We start from the raw sequence: 16,718 nt of genomic DNA, 5'->3' as shown, positions 1-16,718 counted from the left end.
CCTGCAGAGACTGGCTGGACCAAGGGGTTGAAGTTTATGTCCTTATTGGGCGGAGGGAGGGGGGCCTGGGGGGGCGGGTGAAAAACCAGGAAGTGACAGAGGGTGTTGCTAAGGGTTGGGAGGGGGAGTTTGGGGGGTGGCAGGGGGCGGGGGGAGGGATGGGGGGAAAGCAAGCAGGAGGACAGGTGAGACAGCAGGACAGGTGAGGCGGGCCCTGAGGGGGGGGCGGGTGGGAGCCAGGTGAATGTACGGTTCTCAGCGGCCGAGGGGGGGGCGGGCGGCAGGAGGAGGCAGAGGGCTGCGGAGGAGGAGCCCCCCAGCAGAGAGCGGCGAGCCACTGACCGCGGCCTTCTGACCAGGACCGGAGCAGGGCCCCAAGCCCCCGGGCCTGGCGGGGGACGCGCCTCTCCCCACACCCGGAGCCTCAGCAGCTCCAGCCAGAGGACCCAAAGGCAGAGAGGTGAGTGTACCCCACTTTTGTCTCCTGGCTAGAGGTCCCCCATACTCGAGACTGCTGCAGTGTCCTTCGTCCGTCCTGTAAGTGGGTTCCCCCCACACACACACACGCACGCAGACCAGATTCCCACCACTCCCCTTCCCCGTGCCTTCCCAACACTCCGGGTCTTGGGAATTGATTTTAACTGGGAGGAAAGGTAGAGAAGGAACTACAGCCGCCCCCAACCCAGGGCGGAGGGTCCCCAGAAACTTTCTCTGCACTTCTGGGATCAGACAGACTGGCGGCTCCGGGATGGAGAGAGGGTGAGGCGGCGATGAGCGCTCCCCCAGTCTCCTTCGTGACTTTAGGGGGAGACCCCCGACCCGTCCGAGTTGAGGGAATGGAAACGCTGACGGATTCTAACTAGGACAACGCTCCCCCCCCAACTCCGCGCCCCCTGGCGCGGTGGGTTGGACCCGGGCCAGTTGCATGGGGGGTGGGGGGAGCACAGGAGGAGCCGCGGCTTGGGGGAAAGTTACCGGCTGGACTATTCGGTTTCTTGCGCTTCCAGAGTCGCGCTCTCTCGCCGGTAGTGGGACTCAGCGACAACCTCCGAGCGACATAGAACGACCCCTCTCTCCTCCTCCCCTCAATCCCACTCTCTTCGTTCAGGCTCCAGTACCGCCGCCACCTTTTCAAAGCCAGCTCCGGCCCCCAGAGCCCAAGAGCGAGGGTGGGCGACTGGGAAGAATTCTACCTACTACCCGTCCCCCCACAGGCGCCGGCGCACCTGCCCCTACCCGGAGTGGGGGTCGCTACTGTGTTGTTGTAGAACCTACTCTGAGCGCCGCTGGCAGAGGGCTGCCATTCAAAGGGGTGGGGGGCGCTGCTTTCAATTTCTAGCTTTCTCTCTCTCCTCCCACCCCACCCCAAGTAAGAGAGCGACGTGTCCCGGCCAGAGCGAGGGGGGGCCGGGAGTGGGGGGGCGGCGTGGGCAGCGGGTTGTGCCCGGACACGTGCCTGCCCAGGCGCCCCGGCCCTGCTGGTGTTTGGAGAGAGGGCGGGTCCCCTGCCCCCCGCCCCGCACAACCCCCACGTATCAAAGGGCGGCTGAGACGTGGTGAGACCTCGGGGCGCCCTGGGGGGCGGGGGGCGGGGAGCCTGGGTCCGGAGCAGGGGAGGGGCAGAGGCGCGGGTGCTAGCTGACCCACAGGAAACGAGCGCTGCTGACCTAGTTTGGGACACCGGAAGTGGGTGCTGGGGAGAGGGGGAGACCAGCAGGCTGTCCTGGCTTCCGGGCCAGGTGGAGGGCGTTCTTGAATTGACCCCCACCCGAGTGCCTTGGAGACCCTTAGCTGCAGCTGAGAATGGGAATGAGTCAGCGCAGCTATTCCGCCTTCCCCCAACTTATTCCTGGAGGAGGGAGACAGTTTATCAAGGGGCAGGGGGAGCCAGATTGGGCGGTGAGGGGTTAAATCAGGATGGGAACTCTGTTTCCTGAGGTTGCATGTGTGTAGGGGGGTGAGACCTGGATGATTATGGGGTTGCCTCCTGCTCCCCCCCCACACACACACCAGCTGGTTTGGTCACCCCTGTACCCTCCTGGCACTGCTGGGAGAGCTGGCATGGAGTGGGCATCAGGTTGGGAGGGGAGAGTGGGCATATGGAGTGTTGTGCTGGGCTGGACAGGGACATATTTGTGACTGAGTTTGGGTAACACTTAGTGTTCCTCCTTAGTGGTGACTGGGGAGAAGGGCAGGGGGCTCCCCCTGGAGCAGCTGATGAAACAAGAAGAAATCTCTGTCAGTGCCTCCTGTCCCTGGCCCCCGGGACCCCGGCTCCCCCAGCGTGCCTCTGTTACATGGTTGCTGTGGGCACCACACAGCCTGCTGGCACCCCCAGACACTGTCCCCTCCCTTGGGTACCACACCCCCCAACCTTAGCACAGGGGTCAGGAAGGGGTTAATACCACCCGAAGGGGGCTCTGGGGAAGAAAGAAGGCAGTGCCCACTAGGCTCAGGTGTCAAGGAGAGAGACCTGCTCTAATGGGGCACTCTCATCACTGCTCAGCTCTGGCTGACATGGACCCCAGGGACTGGGAGACAGGTGCTGACCTCTTCCCCCTTCCCCATGGTGCCCCCTGGCACCCAGGGCCCCCAGCTCCTCCTTGGCCTAGTGCCTGCCCCGGGAGGGCGCGGCGGGCAGCGGGGGCTGGGCTAACAATGCACCATCGGGCCCTTTGTGTGCTTGCACTTGGCACCCTGGGGAAGGGTGGGGGAGGGGGCCCAGCGGGCATGGGGGGCGGAGCGCCTCTGGGGTGGGGACAGTGAAGGCTGGGGGAGAAAAGCAGAGAATGAAAGCAGGTGGGGAGGAAAGGGAAGTAGGTCAGATAGGGTGCTGGCCCCTCATTCCAAGTCAAGGCCTAGAGAAACAGCCCCTGATCCTATGGCTGCCCAGATGGCATCATGCTGCCTGAGGCACAGCCTAGTACTGGGCATTTGGGGTCAGAAGTCACTGCCCAGGGGACTGGTCAGATGGAGGAGGCCTAGCCTGGTACTGCCCCCTTCTTGGTGGCTAAGAGACCCAGTTCTGGCCTAAGGCCGAGGTTCCAAGACGGGTAGTGAATGGGCTCCAGGCAGGGCACTGCCGTCTGATAGAAGCCTCCGGGCCTGCTTTGGGGCTTCCTGCCTCCAGCCTGCTTGGTTCCCTGACCTTCCGAGAGTTAAGACTGCCCTGCCACCAGGCCTTGGGGCCTATGCCTGTTTTGGCCTAGGACTGAAGAGGAGGGTGGGGGAGGAAGGTGGGGACAAGCAGACGGATAGGACCCTGGCATGGGGTGTGCCTGCCCTGGCCTCTTCCCCCTCCTTCTGCTGAGTAAACTCGTGAGTAAACTTGACGTTTTGCCCGGACAGTTTGAAGTTGCCTCGCCGCCCCCCCACCACCACCAGTCCTGCCAACACACAGGCGGCCAGGAGCCAAGGCGGGCCTGGGGGACTGGGGGGAAGGGGTAAGAGCTACTGTTGCCCACCATCAAAGGCCTTGGAGAGGCAAGAATGACCCACCACCCAGCCAGACCCAGGTCTTGGCAAGAATCTTGGCTGGGGCCTATAAGCATCTGTCCCAGAACCTTGGGGAGCCCAGGGAAAGTGGCCTGGAAGCAGAGCCTCTGCCCACTTCTGACCTCCACCCCCACTAAGAAAAGGCACCCAGCTGCCACCTGGTCCCCTAAGTTGCCACCGTTAATGTTCACAGGCTGCCTGGCACAAGGGGAAAAGCTACCTTTAGCAAATTCCACAGGGACACTAGGAAGGGCTGCCCTCTTCATTCTGTCCCACAGCCTGGGATGGGTGGGAGGCTGGTGGCCTTCCTTGGCATCTTAGCCCTCTCTTCACTGAGGCCTCCCAGTTGCCATGGCCTCAGCCCTAGAGGATGGCATCCTCATTTGCCAGCACAATTCCTTGACCTCATACCTGGGCCTAACCCCATACATGTCTCCCTCCACCATACCCATCAGGCCTGGCCCTAACCTCCCCCAACCCCTTCCTCTTCCTGCTAGCATCCTAGAACCTAGTCAGCTTTCAGAGCTCTCCAGCCAGCAGATACCTGTGCCAGATCCGGGAGTTGAGGGTGCCCTAGACAAAAGACGGCTGGTGGCGGGTAAACGGAGTCACTGACCCCCACAAACACACCAGTCTACTGTTACTTGACATCACTAATTCCTCTTATGCCTCCCCAGGCCACCAGAATGGTGCCGAGGCCCAGCAGGGGGAAATGCCTTCCCAGTCCCTGCTGAGCCTCGGAGTGGGGCTCCACCAGGCCCTTGCTTTCGACCTCATGTCTCTGGCTTCAGTTTCCTTCCTGTTTCCACCACTCCCCCCAACTCCTCCCCACCCATATGCCCCTTTCAACAGACATCCTCTCCTCCTTCCTTCCTCCTTTCCTCCCCCTTTGCCTGGGAGCAGGGGTCCTCTCCCCCTACCATGGACCTCCTGCCTTGTACCTCTTCTAAACACAGTCCCCTTGGAGATTCATAACCAAGTCCTCTGCTCTGCCCTCCCCACCACATCAACAAGGCTCTGGGGAAGAGGAGAGCATTGGGCTTCTCAAGGGAACTACAGCTCCCAAGGTACATGCAAAGCAATTGTGGTGCATACTGGGAGTTGTAGTCCTCCTTGATTTCTCAATTTGGTTAAGTCTGGAAATTTTTCTGGATGGGACTAAAAGTGGACTGGGATGATTTGGAATGTGGGGACCCTCTGCATCCCCCCACCTTGTCCTCACCATCTTGTTCACACATGACACCATGTACCCATGATTGACATCCATCCCCCCAGCTGAGACATGCTACCCATTCTCACCTGAGGGCCCCACCCAAGAGATTCCCACACCCTGCCCTGCTGCCCCTGGCAGGGGTGAAATGGAGGGGCCCCATGAACTCCCTCCCTGCCCCCTGCCCTCTAGGCTGGTTCCCTCCCTTTATGGGGATCAAAGGGCAGAGAGCAGCCCCACCCCACTCCCTCACAGGCTGCAGGCACTAGGGCACTCAGGAATATCAGGGACTTTGGTGCCCAAGCAAATGCTTGGGCAGGGGGAATGCCGGGAGGCCGGTGCCTGGTGGCAGGGAGAGACACTGGCCCCCACCTTGGGGAGTGGAGCCTTCAATAACTGCTCATCAAGCTGTCCATAGCCCCCTGGGCTCTCTTTGTGTAGGCCCTAACCCGTGCGCTGCCTCTTGAGGAGATGGCTTGAGAACAGGGTCTTGTGCCTTATCTGTAGGACCTAAGGGCCTGGGCCCGCCTAGCTGGCACCAAGGCACAGGGGTGACCCTCCCCCACCCGAGGCCCACAGTTGGCATGGGGCGCTGGGAGCCAGGGGGGTAGGAGGGAGAGGAGGGCAGGACTGCCAGCATCCTGGTGGGTAGGTGCCAACCGGGCCGGGAGCTGGTGAGGGGCAGCAGGCCAGAGGCATTGAGCCAGCAGCTGTTGGGGGGAAAGGGGAGGGGATATTTTAGGGGGCATTTCTGTGGTGCCCCCTCCCAGCCCAGTAGGACTTGGGATGACCTAGTGTCTGGGGGACCTAGGGCACGCCTCGTTCCAGGAATAAGAGACCCCAGAAGCTGTTTAAGTGGAACTTTGTGGCCCACCCATCTCTGGGCTCAGAGCCCTCCTGAGTTACCCCTCAGGCCCAGGCGGGTCCCACCCAACCGGCCAGGGTGGCAGCAGCTTACGCAAGGGGTGGGGCTAGCCGCTTCCCAGCAGATGCCCCCTCCTGGCTCCTTCCTCTTTCGTTGCCCACAGCTCCCCCCATCTGTCCACCCCCCTCAGGCCAGCTCTGTCCCCCTGATCCTCCTGGCCATTGGGGGCTGGCACAAGTGCTGCCCCCTGGCCTGGTTGGCAGGGGCTGGTGCCCGGGCAAGGAACTGTGGTATGTGAGTGGGTTTGGGGTGAGGCATGGGGAGGGCGGGGTGCTGCCTTGCCCAGCCCCTGAGGGCCCCAGCCCAGTACAGAGAGGGGAGAATTCGGCCAGCTCCCAGGGGTGCTGAGGGACCTACTGGGGTCTGGAGGGCCTCCCTGTGTTCCCCTATTATACCATATGCCCTGAGGGGCTGGGACCTAGGCACCTGTCACCCCTGGCACTGACTGTCCAGGGTTCCCCTCCTCCCTCTTCTGGCCACTGCTGCCTCCTGTCCCCTCCCCTCCCTTCTTCCTTCTCCTGGTCCCACCTCCAGCAGCCTCTCCCATTGCTCCTCCTCACCTCTGTCCTCCTGGACTGTCCCAGCTCCTACCTTTCCTACTGCTCACCTTTTTCCCCTTTTAGGGCTGAGAAAGGACGGGCCAGGGTGGGTACAGCTGGGGCTTCGGGCACCACAGGCAGAGACTCTAGGCCCTCTCCCACGCTGCCAGCCCTCTGGTAACCCCTCCCTCCATCTGGGGGGAGGGGGGACAGCACCCAGAGGGTTAAGGCTGTAGGGGGGAGGGGCTGGGCCAAGTCGTGGGCGGCCCCTTTGAAGGAGGGAGCTGGAGCGGGGAACAGCCACCCTACCTCCCCCCAGCCCGGCCCTCCCCCACCCCTCCCAACCTGCTCCCCCCCCAGGGGCCAAGAGGAGTTGCCGGCAAGGCCCCTCAGCGTTCAGGTGAGTAGGCCACACTCTGGCTTGGGAGATCAGGCCCCAGGGGAGGCTTGGAGGCCTAGAATTGGCCAAGGGTCAGAGAGGGACTGAAAAACAGGCTAGGAAGAGGGTGTCTGAACTTCACAGGGGGCGGTTTAGGAACTGAGGGGCTGAGGAGCTGGAGCCTGGAGAAGCTTCTGTGTCTGGGGGACCCAGGAGGACAGGAGAGCAGAAGAAGGGGCCTACGGGAGCCGAGGGGTTGCTGGGCCAGGACAGGAGGTTGGACAGGCTGGCAGGGAGCCGGGCTCCGGGGATCGGGCCGGGGTGTCCTCTGGGGCTGGGGGGCTCAGGTTTCTGCTGGCGGCTTGGCGGGTGTGGGGTTACCAGCCGGCTCGGTTACCCAGCCAGAGACGCTAGGCTGGGGGGAGGGGGTGGGCACAGGGCAGACCCTGGCACCCTGTGTGGTCTCCTCAGGCCCTAAGGGTATCTGGCAGTGCTCCGGCAGACCCCCGCTGGGAACCCTGATGACCAGGGTCTGTCCAAGTGCACAGTTGCCTGGCCTAGGGTGGGCAGCCTCTGGGGAAAGTCCAGCAGCTCCAGGGCTGGAAATTCTGACGGGCAGAGAGGCCTAGGCTGTCCCCCTCACCCCACCCCACATCCGCTCTCACTGTACCACCCCCCCCATCTTCCCCAGCTGTCCCCCGAATTTTGGCCCTGTGCTTCATCCAAAATGGGGCCGTGGGTACCTTAAATGTGACCATCTCATGGCAAGACCAGGCCTTGGAGGGCAGGCCTGGCATCTTGATTTAATTCCTCTGCCCCTCTCCACACTGCGCCTGCCTGGGGAGAAGAGAAGGGATGCTCGGAGCAAGGCGAAATGGAGGAAGTGAGGAGGCTTGAGGGAGAGAGCCAAAAGGGAAAAGAAAAGAGAGGTAGGGATGATTCCTCAGAGGCCTAGGGACATAGACGCGGTACAGAGGAAGCGGGAGCCTCGCAAGGGCTGAAGGAAGGAAAGCAAAGGATGAGTTGCGGAGAGGGGAGACAAGGGTCCGAGAAGGCAGTAAGGGGACAGGAAGAGGACAAGGAAAGGGGCCAAGAGTGGAGAGGGCCTTGTTCCCAAAGGACAAGAGGGGAGGGCTGGGGAAGACGGAGTTGCCCCCATTCCTTCCTCCGCCATCTTTTATCTCCCTCAGATTTCCCCTGATGCGGCCCGAGAGGCTGTGGACTAGGGCAGTTGTCATGGAAAGAAAATGTGGGGGGACACTGAGGTCTCCCTCCTGTCAGGAGCTGAAGCACCAGGAATTGGGGATTTTGAGGGAGGAGAGGCTTAACCCCCACGGCACCGGGAAGCAGCCAACTCCCCTTGCCTCCTTCCCCCTTCGTGGCTTGCGGTCTCTCTTCCCCGCCTCGGCCCCCAGGAAGTGTGAGTGCTGGGGGTGGTGAGGTTAGGAGGGGGAAGCGGCCTATGGGGGATGGGGAAGGCATATACTAGCTTGGAGGGGCTGGGGTGGGGAGGGAAGGGCTCCATAAATGCCTAGGGCATCCCTGGGCCAAAGGCCTCTCCTTCGAAGCCATTCCAATCCTCAGGGGGATTCACCTCAACCCCTCACCCTGACTTCCCAACTGGGCAGGCCAGATGGCTTCAGCCCTTGGGCCTCAGAGGCCCTAAGAAGGGGTGAGAGAAGCTGGGGAACTAGGATTCCTGGGTCCCTGAGGACTTTGGACTGGCTGTCATATTTCCCCACCCCCCTGGTCCAGCCACAGGCCAAAGCCCTGGCTTCGTGCAAACTTAGCTCCAAAAAAACAGGAAGAGAACCTGAGGCTGGAGTTGGGGTGGGGGTTGGGGGGGCAGAAAGGAGAAAGGAGTAAGGGGGAAGGGTGGCCGGCCAAGGTGGGAAGAGTGGCAGGCCTCTCCATCACCCTGGCAGGAGGTGTCACAGCCTGGTCCTCATCCTCCCTCACCCCAGGTTGCTATACCTGGAGAGGACTGGCCAGGTCCCTCCTCCAAGCCTGGGGAGGGGTGGCTCTCTGTGCCTGTGTCTCAGGCCCATATCTATTTTCTCCGTCGCTAATCCTGTTTCCGCCTGCTGCCCCCCACACTAAGCCTTACTCCCCTAATCCCCAGGGTGTGGGGAAGGGGGGCCAGCTTTATTCAGCTGCCCCGTTCAGGGCCTCATATCCCAGCTCTTCAGCTGGCTCGAGCCGGCAGTGTTGGCCCTGGTGCCCCCAGCCCTGCACTGGACACTGCCGGAGGTCAGCACCTGGAAAGAGTTCCAGCCTCCTTTTCCTTCCCATGCCAGGGCCAGTGCCCTCTACCTTTTGGTTTCTTGGTGGTGGACACACCTTGGCAGGTGCCATTGGGCACTGAGGGGTAGGTGATAGGGGCTCCCACCTTTGCCCCCTCCCACCTGTCTAACCCCAAAGTCTTCCCCCCACCAAAGATGGGGCAAGCTTGACTCAGGGCCCAGTTTCAAGAGAGCTGCCCACCGGCCTGGCCGGTCTAGCAGGCCTGACAGTGAGGGGAGCCTGGGGGGGGGATGGCGGGAAATGGGGGAGAGATGGGGTGGGCCCCCAGTTCTTCCCCCTACCAGGCAAACAGACCAAACAGACCTTGCCTGGCTCCCTGGCACAGCTGCCCCCCCCCCAGCCACCACACACGCCCATGCCCACAAGGTCTTAGCAAGAGGGGGCATGCCAGGCTGGGTGGGGACACTCATGGGCGTCGGGGGGCTGGGCCCTCTGGGATACAGATGTGGGAAGGGTGCCCAAGGTGGGGTGGGCATCCTGGCACCAGTGCCCCACCCTGGCAGAAAGAAGGGGGAGGCCTCCACCCCACCAACCCCTCCCAGATGATGGGGCTAGGAGTATCCCCTTGGCCTGGTTGGCACCAGCCTAGTTCCAGGTGGCACCTAAGTTAGCATGGGTGCCAGAGCCCTGGGTAAGGGCTAGGGGAGTTTCCCAGAAGCTAGAGAACCATGTGAACACCTCCCCTTCCCACGTGTGTCCTCTGCCTCTCCCCTCCTTCATTGGTACCTCGTGGCCACGGGGTTAGGCCCAAGGGGTTAAACACCCACCCCTGCCCAAGCCCTGAGTGAGTTGCATCGTGAACCAGCCAGAGCCTGTGACCTGACAGCGGGGTCAGCCAATCAGCGCCCCCGCCACACCAAGTTGCCTCGGAGACGGCCCTGGGGTGGGAGAAGGGAGGCGGGCTTAGCAGCGGGAATGGGTGGGGTGTGGAGGGAAGGAGGGAGAGGGACGGGGTTAGCCACGTGCCTGCGGGTGCCCAGCTCCGGGCCAATGGACATCGAGGACAGCCCCACCCATCCCCCTCAGGAGGGACAGGATTTGCTTGGGCCCAGGAGGGAGCCCACTGCTGCTTGAGTGGCCACTGCTGCTGCCCACCCGGTTTTGTTTGTTTCTAAGTCCTGGGGCCATTTGCCTCTTGTACTATTTGTAAAGTACAGGTAGGAGAACCAAAGGGAACTGGGAGTGCTCCCAGACTGCTTGGCCCCCAGGGAGAGAAGTGATTTGGGGACTTAAGGTGGGAAGGGGTGGGCTATCTAAGGGTGTCTGGCTGTGGCTTATGAGCCACATGGGTGCTGCTCACTCATGGCTTCCGCGCAGGCGTTCTGGTGCTGGGACAGGGAGGCAGGCAGAAACAATGCAGTTCTTGTGTCCTCAAGAGGAAACCTGTAGCCCTTGACTCCTCCAACCCCCCCCCCCCCAAAATCTTCCCCATCAATGGCCAAGACTGAGCAGCTGTTGGGAGTGGCAGAGAAGACACTGACAAAATGTCAGTGGGACTTGCCCTAAGGATCATCTAGGTCAGTCTTTAATTTTACAGATGAGGAAACAGGCCTCCTCAGGAAAGGAAGTGACTGGTCCAAGGTCATGTAGCTGGTAGTAACCTGACTCCCTGGGGTGATTTGAGGGAGGGAGACAGACTTGTTTCCCAGCAGAGACCATCTGTATAGTGGAATCCGCCTCCAGGTGAGGCCTTGTTTCTCCTTGCCAAGGCCAGAACATTTATTGAGCCCCTACTGTGTGTGTTAGGCATTGTGCCACCCATGGTCTCATTTAACCTTCACCACAGCCCGAGGAGTCAGGTAGAATGATCCCATATTAGAGATGAGGAAAGAGGTCCAGAGATTAAATCACTTGTTTAAGGTCACAGAGCTAGTCAGCCGCAGACTGAGGATTCAAACTCAAGCCTGGATGACTCCAGAGCCCAGCTCTTTCCAGGCACCAACTCTGTCTCCAGTTGCTCCAGACCCACCAAATGTCAGGGCTGAAGGGCTGAGCCCTTGGGGCTTCCATTCCCACCCCCTCCTTGTACAGTGAGGAAATTGAAGCACAGAGAGAAATGACTTGCCCAAGGTCATTCAGCAAGATAGTAGCAGAATACTTATAAAGATGTTAAATAATAATAATAAATAAATAAATTCTAATGGTATGGTTAAAAAAAAAAAGATAGTAGCAGAGCCAGGACTTAAACCAGATCTCCTCACTTCCAGGCCAGACTCCCTCTACTACCCCTCCCCTCCCCTCCACCAGCCTCAGGATTGCTGGCAGCTCTGCACCTTCTGTGGCTCTGCCTTGGAGGGGAAAGCATAGAGGGTGAAAGATGGTCCTCTGGAGAGGGGGGACTCTCCTGACTGGATGGGAATGGGGAGGGAGAGGTGGTGGTGGTAGCCCAGTGGGGGAGGGGTGGGACTGGAACTTGGCCTATTGGCAGTGGGAGAGGGGGCGGGGACGATGCTTATCGGTGCGGGGCAGGAAGCACCCGCGCCAGCCAGCGACACCCCAGCAAAGGGTGGCTGCTCCTTGGCCCCATGGGGGAGGGGAGGATGTGGGGGGAGGGATGCTGGGAGCTGTGTTTCCCTTTTGGCCTCTAGAAGGGGGGATCTAGAAGGGGAGATGAACTTTTAGTGGGTGGGGAAGGAGGAGGAGGAGGGTGCTGGGAAGCCACCTCTCAGGTTTGCATAGTGTTTTACTGTACACCAAATGCTTTAGGGAGATAACATAAGTTAAAGCACCTGACCTTGCCTTGAACAGTCCTTGGCGCAATGTGAATCTGAACTCTCTCATTGGCCTCTCTCTGGGCTGAGAGGAGGTTCCATCACAAAGACTGTTACCCCACTTTTCAGATGACTGAGGCTGGCTGCCAGAGCCACCCAGAGTCCTTCAGCCAGTTCTTCATGAAGCCTGAACCAGAACCCAGGCATCCTTTCTCCCAGTCCAGTGCTTCTTCCAAAGGGATGGGGAATGGGGCAGGTGAAGCAGACGGGTCTCTAGGAAAGGCCAGAAAGGCAGGGCTCCTGCTCTCACAGAGGCAGAACAGTGCACAGTGGTTAGGAACACGGACTCTGGGCCCATCGCCTGGCTTTGAACCTGTTCTGCACTTAACATAGAAAGTTGCTTCACCTGTCTGCACCTCAGGTTCCTGTCTGTGAAATGAATGATAACTGTTACTCTAGAAGGTTGTGGAAGATGAAGTGGGTGTAAAGTACTTAGAAGACCATCTAAGTAGTCTGTAGTCACCTGGCCAACGTTGGTATGTATTCCCTCCCTGGACCACCTTTCAGGGCTGAGCGCTCTTAACCTCCCTCTCTACTTGACTCTGCAGGAGAAGATGGGGAGCCCCGAGGATGACCTGATCGGGATTCCATTCCCAGACCACAGCAGTGAGCTCCTGAGCTGCCTCAATGAGCAGCGCCAGCTGGGACACCTATGTGACCTCACCATCCGGACACAGGGCCTTGAATACCGCACCCACCGGGCTGTGCTGGCTGCCTGCAGCCACTACTTCAAGAAGCTCTTCACTGAGGGCGGTGGCGGGGCGGTCCTGAGCGCTGGGGGCGGCGGGGTGGCTGCCGGGGGAGCAGGGTCCGGCGTGTGTGAGCTGGACTTTGTGGGGCCGGAGGCGCTGGGTGCCCTGCTCGAGTTTGCCTATACAGCCACACTGACCACCAGCAGCGCCAACATGCCGGCAGTGCTCCAGGCTGCGCGGCTGCTGGAGATCCCGTGTGTCATCGCTGCCTGCATGGAGATTCTGCAGGGCAGCGGACTAGAAGCTCCCAGCCCTGACGAGGACGACTGTGAGCGAGCTCGCCAGTACCTGGAGGCCTTCGTCACAGCCACGGCTTCAGCCTCGGGAGTTCCCAACGGTGAAGACAGCCCTCCACAGGTGCCCCTCCCACCGCCGCCGCCGCCCCCTCGGCCTGTCGCCCGCCGCAGCCGCAAGCCCCGAAAAGCTTTCCTGCAGACCAAGGGGGCCCGGGCAAACCACCTAGTGCCTGAAGTGCCCACAGTGCCCACCCATCCCTTGACCTACGAGGAGGAGGAGGAGGCGGCAGGCAGAGTGAGCAGCAGCGGGGGCAGTAGGCTGGGGGACAGCTACAGTCCTCCCACAGGGACTGCCTCACCCCATGAGGGGCCCCTGAGCTATGAGGCCTATGAGGGTGAGGAAGAAGAGGAGGAGCTGGCATATCCCCCCGCCTATGGGCTGGCGCAGGGTGGCGGGCCCCCGCTGTCCCCAGAGGAGCTGGGCTCAGATGAGGATGCCATCGATCCTGACCTGATGGCCTACCTGAGTTCCCTACACCAGGACGCCCTGGCACCAGGCCTAGATGGCCAGGACAAGCTAGTGCGCAAACGCCGCTCCCAGATGCCCCAGGAGTGCCCGGTCTGCCACAAGATTATCCACGGGGCTGGCAAACTGCCACGCCACATGAGGACCCATACGGGTGAGAAGCCCTTCGCCTGTGAAGTCTGCGGCGTCCGTTTCACCCGGTGAGCACCAGTGGGGAAGGGGTGCAGCAGGGGCCATGTCGAGGGGGAGGGAGAAAGGGATTATGAGACCCGAGGTGTGGAGGCAGGTGATCCTGGAGGGGATGGAGTGGTGATGCCCAGGGTGAGAAGAGAGACCAGGATAGGGAGACCAGGTGAAAGAAAGTCAAGGGAGGTAGGTCTGGGGCATGAAAGATTTGGCTGTGCTGGAGGCAGAGTGGGTGGTGGCCGGGCCCAGTTAAGCTGCGGGCAAGTCAGCAAGGGTCTCCTGGGGCAGTAATAGGGAAACAAATGGTGGGGGACGGGAGTGGGACAAGGCCTGGGAACCTGGCCAGGATGACCCAGGGACCGCATCCTGAACGGTTTCCTTGCCCCTCCCCCCTGCCTGTGCCAGGAATGACAAGCTGAAGATCCACATGAGGAAGCACACAGGAGAGCGCCCCTACTCATGCTCGCACTGCCCAGCCCGCTTCCTGCACAGCTATGACCTCAAGAACCACATGCACCTGCACACAGGGGACCGGCCCTATGAGTGCCACCTGTGCCACAAGGCTTTCGCCAAGGAGGACCACCTGCAGCGCCACCTTAAAGGCCAGAACTGCCTGGAGGTGCGCACCCGGCGGCGCCGCAAGGACGATGCGCCCCCTCACTACCCCCCGCCCTCTGCCGCCACCCCGACCCCTGCTGGCCTCGACCTCTCCAATGGCCACTTGGACAACTTCCGACTCTCTCTGGCTCGATTCTGGGAGGAGCCAGCCCCTACTGGGCCCCCAGTCTCCACCCCGGGGCCCCCGGATGACGATGAGGAGGAGGGGGCACCCACCACACCTCAGGCTGAAGGTGCCATGGAGTCCTCTTAAAGAGGGACGAGTGGCCGAGCTGGAGCAGCACGGGCCGGGACGCCCATGCTGAGCAGCGGGAGTGTGCAGCAGAGACGGCGCTGGGGTCCGGGCACTGAGCCTCCCTGGCATCGGAAATTGGGCCCTTCCCTCAGAGCTCTCATTCCAGTTCCAAGCTGAGAAGGTTTTGGGGCAGAGGCTCCCCAGATTGGGGTGCTCTCCCAAGGAGTGATACATACGATATTATGTATATATTTACAGCTCCATTGTAAAGGTGGGGTCCCTGTCCCCAGCTGCTCCTGGGGAGTAGAAGCAATAATGTATTTCTGATTTGTGGGGTCCCTCTTCGGCTATGCGGGTTTCTAGGGGGTGGGGGGCTTGGGACCAAAGCCTTGCCCTGCCCCCATGCCCCTTGGGGTTTTGGCTGTGTAAGGGGGTGAAGGACTGCCCCTCCCTTTCGAGACCCCTCCTTCCTGGTTTCTGTTCCCTTTTCCTGGCAGTGAATTATGCAAAGGGGGGCGGCAAAGGAAGGGTAAGTGGGGGAAAGCAAGGTAGAAGCTTGAAAGACTGGGGGACTGGGCCTGTAAGGAAGGAGCCATCCTAGTCCCCCTCCGCCCTGCTCCCAGCGCTGAGTCATGGGGTCCTGGAGAAGGGGGCGGGGTGGCCTGATTGGTTCGCCCGCCCCTGGGGGCAGCGGGAGGGGCCCCGCCCAACTACGGGAGCTGCTGCTGGTTCTCCTCCCCTCCCCTCCCCTCCCGAGTCGCTGGGCAGGGAATGTCTTGTTCCCGCCGCTCCCTCCCCGGGGCCAGAGGGCAGGGCGGGCCGGGCGGTGGCCTACCCTCTTCTCCTCCTCCCCGCCCAGGTGCAAGCCGGAGCCGCCGACACCGCTGCCGCCCCTGACTCACGCCGCCCCCGGGCTGGCGCGGTGCAGGGTGTGGGACAGGGTGAGGGGTTGGGGGGAGCCTTGCGGAGAACGGGCGAGCCGGCGCCATCTGGCGGCCGTGCCCTGCGCGGGCGAGCGCCCCTGGCGGCCACTTCCAGCGAGCCGTCTTCTCTCAACCTCCACCACCCCAGCTGGTGAGCGGCGCCCCCTTGCCAAGGCCGGGGCAAATAGCTTCTTGCTTGGCCGCAAGGAAAGTGGGCTGCGGACCTGTGGGAAAGGGATCCTTTCCCCAGACCCTTGCCAGCCGGGCTTCCTGTTGGGTCGGGGAGAGTAATCCCCTCACTCTACCCTTAGGATTGAATCCACCCCCGGTCTGTACATAGCCTTTTCTGTTGGTCTTGTTGAAATCTAGTTTCAGATTTTTAACTACCCAATTCTGCTGGGGGTGGGGGTATCTCCTCCCCACCTTCCTCGCTGGGTGCTGGACCCCATTCTGCCTGGGCTCTGCCTTGCACTATTTCCCCTCCCTGGCCTGGCGGCTCCTCCCCCTCCTTAAAAGGGGCAGGTTCAGGGGCCCGGTGCTCTCCCTCCCCCCCCATGCACCCCCATGCCCATTTGCACAGCTGCCCAGGTACCCCCAATAGTGGGGGGGGGTCACAGGGAGGGGGTAGCGGGACCAGTCCTTGTATCTATTTAAAAAGTGATGATGTAATATATTGGGGTAGGGGGAGGTCGGGTTGCCCTGGGCCTCATCTTAGCATTTCAGGTGATGGGAGAGCCCAGGGCTGAGGAGACCTGGGGCCTAGCCCCAGGGAGTGAGGACAATGTGGCCTCCCCCCTCCCCCCTTGCGGCTTCTCCACTCAGTGCCTTACGGGGTGGGGGGGAGGCAATCCCCCCTCTCCTGTTCCCCTCCCCTTGCCCTGACCCCCACCTCGGGTGTAAGTGACAGGAAGAAATAATAATTTAAGATTCACACTTGTGTCCACCTTTGGTTTCTTTATTTTGGAGAAGGTGGGAGGGATCAGGAGGAGAGGGAAATGAGAGACAGAGGGACTGGGGGTTCTGAAGCGGAGAAGGGGCTGCTTTGGGGGCAGAGGATTTCTGAGGTGGTCAGGAGGGCTGAGGGGGCATGAGTATGCTGACAGACTGGGCCTCAGGTGGGCGCTGCTACCTGTGCCTCCTCTTCCAAGGCCCCTTTTCCTCATCCAGGTCACTAGCGAGGAAAGGAAGGGGTGGCCCAGTCACCAACATTCTGTTTTCACAGGTGCATTCCTGCCTCCTGCCCCTGCCCCATCTGTTCAGATTTGGCTCCTGTTATTTACCAGCCACTGCTGCTCTCACAGGCCCCCCAAGGCAAACGAGCTCATGGCTGTAGATAGCTTCTGATTTTAGGCTGAGAGATGAGTGGGCAGCGATTTGCCCAAGGTCATGTGGGTAGTAAGGGCAGAACCAGCAGTGACCTTGGGAATAATAGCCCCTCAAGGCTCAAGCTATCCGCTCTGGCAACCCAGCTTTTAACTTCACTGAGCCCTCTGGAACCTCTAAAAATAAAACTTTGCTTCCCCTTTAACCCCTCAACTCATTACTACTTCCAGTGCCCCATTCGCCCTGGAATGTGACCGCTGGAAAGTTTTCTTTGCAGTCCTCCCGAGTGAAGGTGC

General features: G+C 61.0%; 2 protein-coding genes across 5 annotated transcripts in view; one reads left to right on the top strand and one right to left on the bottom strand.

Annotated features, from left to right (window-relative positions):
* Positions 1-144: 144 nt before the first annotated feature.
* Positions 145-16,032, top strand: ZBTB7B (zinc finger and BTB domain containing 7B). Of its 4 annotated transcripts, none has more exons than XM_082467088.1 (4): positions 145-202; positions 360-460; positions 12,172-13,337; positions 13,729-16,032. In XM_082467088.1, the coding sequence occupies exons 3-4, from the start codon at positions 12,178-12,180 to the stop codon at positions 14,192-14,194; spliced, it is 1,626 nt and encodes a 541-aa protein (XP_082323214.1). In that variant the 5' UTR covers positions 145-202; positions 360-460; positions 12,172-12,177; the 3' UTR covers positions 14,195-16,032. The 4 variants fall into 4 exon arrangements, with proteins under 4 accessions (XP_082323214.1, XP_082323217.1, XP_082323216.1 ...); XM_082467091.1 differs by having other exon boundaries at positions 166-185; XM_082467090.1 differs by lacking the exon at positions 360-460 and having other exon boundaries at positions 173-202.
* DCST2 (DC-STAMP domain containing 2) overlaps positions 14,504-16,718 on the bottom strand; it is a 13,728-nt gene continuing 11,513 nt past the window's right edge. Inside the window, exon 15 of the mRNA XM_082467030.1 lies at positions 14,504-16,270. Within this exon, the coding sequence (XP_082323156.1) occupies positions 16,225-16,270 (46 nt within the window). The 3' untranslated portion in view covers positions 14,504-16,224. The remainder of the gene's footprint in view (positions 16,271-16,718) is intronic.

This window comes from Balaenoptera physalus, assembly GCF_965194825.1.
Source record: "Balaenoptera physalus genome assembly, chromosome: 1".
Taxonomy (NCBI): domain Eukaryota; kingdom Metazoa; phylum Chordata; class Mammalia; order Artiodactyla; family Balaenopteridae; genus Balaenoptera; species Balaenoptera physalus.
This window is presented reverse-complemented; position numbering and strand designations above follow the sequence as displayed.